Source organism: Euprymna scolopes, chromosome 45 (assembly GCF_053919585.1).
Source record: "Euprymna scolopes isolate OS-2025 chromosome 45, ASM5391958v1, whole genome shotgun sequence".
In the NCBI taxonomy this organism is placed as follows: domain Eukaryota; kingdom Metazoa; phylum Mollusca; class Cephalopoda; order Sepiida; family Sepiolidae; genus Euprymna; species Euprymna scolopes.
Window position 1 is genome coordinate 9,633,037 of NC_136526.1, and position 7,907 is coordinate 9,640,943.

General features: G+C 38.2%; 1 protein-coding gene across 1 annotated transcript in view; it reads left to right on the forward strand.

Annotated features, from left to right (window-relative positions):
- Positions 1-6,622, forward strand: part of LOC145269235 (retinol dehydrogenase 12-like) — a 62,002-nt gene extending 55,380 nt beyond the window's left edge. The window contains exons 3-4 of the mRNA XM_080124858.1: positions 2,114-2,422; positions 6,206-6,622. Of these exons, the coding sequence (XP_079980984.1) occupies positions 2,114-2,422; positions 6,206-6,525 (629 nt within the window). The 3' untranslated portion in view covers positions 6,526-6,622. The remainder of the gene's footprint in view (positions 1-2,113; positions 2,423-6,205) is intronic.
- Positions 6,623-7,907: the final 1,285 nt, after the last annotated feature.

Consider the following 7,907-nt stretch of genomic DNA (forward strand, 5'->3'; position numbering starts at 1 on the left):
TGTTTGAGAACTGTCTTCTAATGTAGACGTAATGTATACGACGATTTCCAACCTGAGATTGAAAAGACAAAAAAAAAATGATAACTAGGTACCTAAGGAATTGAACGACAACCGAAAGACACGCCATTATGAAGTGTCATCTTCCCTTCTTTTACGCAATAAGAACTCGACCACGTTGTGGCTAGCAATGAAAAGTGGGCTCTTTGTGACAACCGGCAACGCTCAGCTCAGTGATTAGATGTAGACGAAGCTCCACAACACTTCCCGGAGCCAGAGTTGAACCCAAAGAAGATCATGCTGGCTATTTGGTTGTCTACGACCGGTCTCATTCATTACATTTTCTAATGTAGGCGAAACTATTACGGCAGAGAAGTAATGTCAACAAATGAATGAAATCCGAAACTTCGACAACAATACCCAGCATTAGTCAACAGAAAGGCCCAATTATCCTCCATGACAATGTCTGGCCGAGCGTTGCTAAACCAACCATGCAGAAGTTGGCCAAATTGGACTGCGTAACTCTGCCTTATTTGCCATACTCTCCAGACCTCTCTCCAACCGACTAGTAAGTTTTCAAGCATCTCGACAAGTTTCTGCGTGAGAAATGCTTAAAAAAAAACAAGCGATATCAAAAACACCTTCAACGACTTCATCGCCACCAGAACGCAAGATTTTTACGCTTCTGACATAAATAAGCTTGTTTGCGTTAGCAAAAGTGTTTTGATTCTGGCGATGCTTATTTATTTTATCGTCATCATCATCATCACCATTGTCATCAACCCGTATTAGTATTACTGATGTTCTTGATTCCCTTATGCTATTTTTTTTCTATCTTTTATCACAGCAGTAGATTTTCATAAATATATTTGTGTCCTTTGGTGTAGACGATGATGATGATGTAATTTCTAAGCACTGAATTACATCCCTGTTTTTTGGTACCCACAAAAGGACATCGCTGACGATTTTCATTCTTAGACCCCGAAAAGTCACGATTTCACGTTGCTTCGTCTATTAACACACGAGGTGCCTTAAATAAGTTTCCAGACTTTTTTTGTCCAGGCATTTAAAAATGTTATAGACACTTTTAAATTCAGTATGTTATTGCTATACATCTTATAAGATGACTGACCAATTTTTATGATTCCAGGTTCAAATGAACAGCGACATCAGGAATTGGAATACACTCTACTAAAGCCTGATTGTCACAGCTGGTGAATTTCAAAAATGCAATCTGGACGTGAGGACACTTTAGAAGAACGATATGCAATAAAATTCTGTTTTAAACTTGGAAAAAATGCGACAGAAACGTATGGAATGCTTCAGACTGCTTTTGGACCATCTTGTATGAACCGAGCATCAGTTTTTGAGTAGCATAAAAAATTCGAGTAAGTCAGGGAGTCAGAGAGGGATGGTGAAAGGTGTGGGAGGAGAAAGAAGTCAGAACATCAGGGTTGATTGGCGAAATAAAGAATTTCATGGATAAGGACCGCCGTGTGTCTACAAAGACAGTGGGTGCATAGTTTGATGTCGGTGTGGGAACTGTACCGCACAACTATTCGCGAGTAACTGAAGATGTGGAAGGTTTGCGCAAAGCTTGTCTCAAGAGTGACCCATCCTTGTTACAGGCTATTTGGCGAAGATGGGCAGCAAAACAGTTTCTCGCCCTTCTTATAATCCAGACCCTGCTCCCTGTGACTTTTGGTTATTACCTAAGCTCAAGGAAAACCTCATTATAATACAATTGAGGAAATGAAAAAAGGCGGTGACACGTTCACAGAAAAGGACTTCCATGGAACGGTACAAGTGCATTGCAGCCGGAGGAGATTACTTCGAAGGGAGACTAGAGTTTGATATGTGTACTATCAATAAAAATGCCCATACGAAAAAAAAAGTCTGAAACCTGATTGAAGACGTCTCGTAAACCTAATTTCACGGATCTTTTTGACTCCCTTGCGCCCACAAGATCCTGCATCAGATCAGGTAGTTGGGTCGTCATAGGTGCGTTTTGTGCGTCCTCTGCTAATTGCTTGGCACAAGTTCCGTGCAGTCTCCCCTACATTCCTACGTTGACACCCTACTGTAATTTTGTTCTTTTCTTCCGCTTTCTTTCCAGCTTATATGGGCCCGAAGTCGACCACTGACGACCACATAGAACGTTCATTCGGCGTGAATTATTTGGGCCATTTCCTCCTGGTGAAACTCTTGATCGACAAACTGCACAAGAACGCTCCCAGCCGCATCATCAACGTCATCTCCGACTCTTACCAAAATGGCAAACTCGATTTCGGAGATCTCGCCATGCACCAGAACTACGGCATCTACCGTTCTTACGCCCGGAGCAAAATGTCCCAGGCCATCCACACTCTCGAGCTCCACAGACGACTTTTCAGCGAATGTATTTGGACCTTTGCCGTTCACCCTGGTAAGTAGAATGCATGTTAAAATATGAAACGAACTTCTTTTTTTTTTTTTTCAAAGATATGGAGTAAATAATTGTTGCTTTAGTTCCTCTGTTTTCTAGACGGTGATAGCTGATTTGGTGTCCCCGACGAAAGATGTTCTAACATATTTTAACTGAAGAAATTTATCACATATTTAATTATTATTATTTTTATTATTATTATTTTTATTATTATTATTATTATTATTATTATTATTATTATTAGCTCATAAGGAGCTTTCACACAGGTCATAAAGGATCTCTTCTCGAAAACAACCGGTGGCGTTCCCTGGAATCTGAGTGAGAACAAGTCCCCCCCCCAGTTTTCCAGTACTCTCCACCTCTTGATATCATTTGCAAATTAATTTTCATTATCGCAACAACAGCTTACCATTGATTTCTCGCTGGCAGCAGCTATTGGTCTCCGCTGGAATTTGAGTGGCAATAAGCCTCCCCAACGTCCCAGTTCTCTTCACACTTGTCCAGGGGAGGTCTGGTCAATGCTCTCTCCTCGGTCTTTCTATCCTCCTTGACCCTTCTCGGCTATTTGATTTCATTATTTGGGGGGGGGGGGCGGGTGATTTGTTGATGGGAGGGGATGGGGAACGAGATAGTGGACTTAGCTTCAATGTTCTTGGTTCCATGTTACGCTTCTTCATATATTGTCTCTGCAGTAGCTTGTGTAGTCCGGGCATGTGGCTTATTGCGTATTACTCTCCGCATTCATTAATATTTCAGCTGCTATTATTATTATTATTATTATAATAATTATTATTATTATTATTATTTAAAAAAAAAATTTGCAACAGGAATGAATATTCGAAGACATTGAGAATTTTAAACATATAAACACTGCATCAAAATAACTGAATCCAGTATTAAACATTCTGGTTTTGTTGGTTATCCGGCATATTTCTCGAGGCATTTCATTGTTGCTTTAGTTTCGCCGTTTCCTAGACGGTGATAGCTGATTTGGTGTCCCCCGGCGAAAGATGTTACAACAGATATTTTAAGTGAAGGAATGTATCATATTTAATTACGGAGACATTCTTAGACGTATTATTATTATTATTATTATTATTATTATTATTATTATTATTATTATTATTATTATTATTATTATTATTATTATTATTATTATTATTATTATTATTATTATTATTATTATTATTATTATTATTATTATTATTATTATTATTATTATTATTATTATTATTATTATTATTATTATTATTATTATTATTATTATTATTATTATTATTATTATTATTATTATTATTATTATTATTATTATTATTATTATTATTATTATTATTATTATTATTATTATTATTATTATTATTATTATTATTATTATTATTATTATTATTATTATTATTATTATTATTATTATTATTATTATTATTATTATTATTATTATTATTATTATTATTATTATTATTATTATTATTATTATTATTATTATTATTATTATTATTATTATTATTATTATTATGATCATCATCATCATCATCAAAATTTACAGCAGGAATAAATATTCCAAAACATTAAGAACTTTAAACATAGAAACCTTTCCTCAAAATAACTAAATCCAGTATTAAACATTCTGAAAAGGGTCGATATATCAGAAGACAAAACAATCAAACCATAATCCATTACAAATACAGATGAACACAGGTATTTATTTGTAAGTTTTTATATAGAAAAAAATACAGTTTTGGTCGCGATTTTTGTGTCGGCTGGTAGCTTCCTACTCCCCCCGCCTCTGCAACTCTTTCGAGACTAGCATATTTTATTTTATTTTATTCGCCCCGCTTTATTTTCCAACTAGTTTTCAGGTTTACTTTCTCACTATTTTAATTTTATCAATTTATCTTTTACCTTTCCCCCCCCCTTATTTCACCGCACGACTTATTTCTCTATATTATGTTTATAAAAAAAAATTACCAATGTATATATGTATATTTTTAATTATACATCTTTCTGAATCTATTTCTTTCTTTATTTATTTATCTTTTACCGTTTTCCCCCTAATTTCAAACCGCCTTTCTGTTAAATCAAGTAACCTAACACCTTCTACAACTTCTCCTCCCCCCCTCCCGTTTTTTAGTACATACATAACTAGCGTGATTGTAAAACACCCCTCCCTCTAATAACTACTATGCTTTGTGAATTGAGTTTCTTGTATAGGGGTTTGTCAGGACAACCTGGCACGAGGATACTTTTCCTTACAAATAAACCCTGATTAAATATTCAAAAATCACATAATATTCGCAGCCCAAATAAGATCTCCTTGGTATGGCTAATCCATACTGGCCTTTACGAGGAATGGTGGACCTTCTCCAAGTAAAGTTACCTCAAGTAACAGCACAGGTGGATAGTAATTGTCTGTATTTTTTAGATGAGGTGTTTTCATTGATTGAGATTGTTGGACTGCCTTCCTCATCTTGGTTGTTATTGTCACAACGTTTCGGCCATTTTGCCCTCCGGCCTTCGTCAGGTGTTTTGTATTGAACTGGGGAACCGTTTGTTAGGAGTCTCGACCCCAACCCTTTATTATTATTACGGGGGTACCGTGTTCGGACTCCAGCTAGGCTTTGGGACATAGTTGTTGATTCTCTTTTTTGAATGTTACTTTTCACTGCCTTCGTTCAGGATTGAACTCAGCACCTTTGGGTAACTGTAAACTTTGATACAACGTCTAGGACCACTCGGCCATATGTCACTAGGCAGTGAAAAAGTAACATTCAAAACAGAGAATCAGCAACTATGTCCCAGAGCCTAGCTGGAGTCCGAACACGGTACCCCCGTAATAATAATAAAGGGTTGGGTTCGAGACTCCTAACAAACGGTTCCCGAGTTCGATACAAAACACCTGACGAAGGCCGGAGGGCAAAACGGCCGAAACGTTGTGACAATAACAACCAAGATGAGGAAGTCAGTCCGACAATCTCAATCACAGGTGGATACTTTAAAAAGTGTTTTCAAACCTACTTATTTTTAACATAAGGAACCTGTCATGTGAACCAATCAGGAAAAAAATCCGCCCCCCCCCCACGTACATATGGGTTCACCATATTTGATTAATCAAACGAAAGCCGTTAGTATATACGATGCCCTTCCATGTTGCCGGGTCTTGCATCGATGTTGATCCAGTGACTTGATCTCAATTACACGAGCTGTAGAACCTTCCTGCATGAAAACACAAAAGTGTTTTTGGCGACTTTAAAGGTTTTATTTGGAGAGAGAATTTTCTCCCAAAAGAGGGGAGAGACAGAAATATACTTCCATATAAAAAAGATAAAATAATTTCGCAACTTATACTATTGTAGTGGAATCGGAAAGGGTAAAAGTAGGAACACGACGGCTTGGTGAGAATAAGAACATTTATATCAAGCAAGGGTTAGTGGTACATCCTGGATAGCTCTCATTAAGCGGTGTAGACTTGCTGGTTATATGCCTAATAGTCATGTCCATCTTAGCGGTTTAAGGGTGTGTATGTCTCCACAACAGCTATATAAGTACAATGAATTCTTATTTAACTTATCGACGAATAAACTCTTAGTTAGATAAATTAACCACATGTAATAATAGTATTTATAGAAAAGACTGAGACTAGCGAAATCACGACTGTGAAAAGGAGGATGCATTCGATAATCCGCATACTTTATTTGATCATTGTATTACCCCCCCCGTCCAAGGGGAGGTAATACAGGGGATTCTATTCTATATTATTCATTTCTTTCTTTTGTTTTCTGTCTTTAGGTGCTTGCAACACTGAGCTGATGCGCAACTGGCCGGGCCTGACTGGTCAGATCTTGAGAGTCCTGAGTCGAATCCTGTTCAAAACCCCTGAGCAAGGTTGCCAGAGCATCGTGTACTGCGCCGTTGCCGACAAGGTCCGAGAGAAGGCCGGTATGCTGTTCATCAACTGTAACGCTGTACAGTTCACCAAGAAGGTCCGCGACTTCCAGCAGGCCAGGAAGCTCTGGAACGCCAGTCTCCACCTGCTCGGTTGCGACGATGAGATTGAGCCGGAAGAGATTGAAGAGGCGATTCATGAAGCCGATACCGCAATCGAATAGTTTAAAAAAAAAAAAAAAAAAAAAAAAGAAGGGGGGATACAAACAAAAGAAAAAATGCCATGAACGTTTATAAAACGAGCGGCCATTCTAAAACCAATCTTCAAATTATTAAGCAAATAAGTGACCCGATAAACATATCTATTAATAACAAAAACATTTCTATTTTCTTATATATAAATATAAATAAATATATATATATATATATATATATATATATATATATATATTATTTATAACAAGATTATGCACGCACACGTTTTTCGCTGTTTACTCCTCTTCAGCGTGGTTGTACTTTTGGCGAGATTCTTTCTCTCTTTCTTATACAGAGAGTGTAAGAGAGAGAGAGAGAGAGAAAGAATTTCTTGTGACTACATAAAATCTACATATAATGGTTTGCGTGTCGATTTTCAGTATTTACTTAACAGTGCTCAGTATATAAGTAGAGCTACGCAGTAAGTTATGAAAATATACTTATGGCAATTGAGCTACCGAGAGGTTTCGCGTTTAATCACTGTCAGGAATCGCCATTTTAGCCTGACAATTCCCTACGGAGATGAAACGCGGCAGTCTCTGTGTAGCTTAATTTCCATAATTTATTACGTCCCTCTTTCTCGCTCTCTTTCGGTCCCCCTTTCTTTCTCGTTCACCCCTCTCTCTCTCTCTCTCTCTCTCTCTCTCTCTCTCTCGTTCCCCCTTTCTCTCTCTCTCTCTCTCGTTCCCCCTTTCTCTCTCTCTCTCTCGTTCACCCTTTCTCTCTCGTTCACCCTTTCTCTCTCGTTCACCCTTTCTCTCTCTCTCTCTCGCTCTCTCGTCCCTCCTCGCTCTCTCTCGTTCACCCTTTCTCTCTCTCTCTCGTCCCTCCTCGCTCTCTCTCGTTCACTCTTTCTCTCTCTCTCTCTCGTCCCTCCTTGCTCTCTCTCGTTCACCCTTTCTCTCTCTCTCTCTCGTCCCTCCTCGCTCTCTCTCGTTCACCCTTTCTCTCTCTCTCTCGTCCCTCCTCGCTCTCTCTCTCTCGTTCACCCTTTCTCTCTCTCTCTCTCTCTCTCTCTCGTCCCTCCTCGCTCTCTCTCGTTCACCCTTTCTCTCTCTCGTTCACCCTTTCTCTCTCTCGTTTACCCTTTCTCTCTCTCGTCCCTCCTCGCTCTCTCTCGTTCACCCCCCTCTCTCTCGTCCCTCCTCACTCTCTCTCTCCCTCTCCATCCCCTGTCTCTCCCTCTTTCGGTCCCCCTTTTTCTCTCTCTCTATCTATCTATCCTTCCCTCCCATTCTCTCTCTCTCTCTCTCTCTCTCTATATATATATATATATATATATATATATATATATATATTATGATTAAACAATAACTCTATATATTTCAAGTATTATAACTTATTTCTTAAA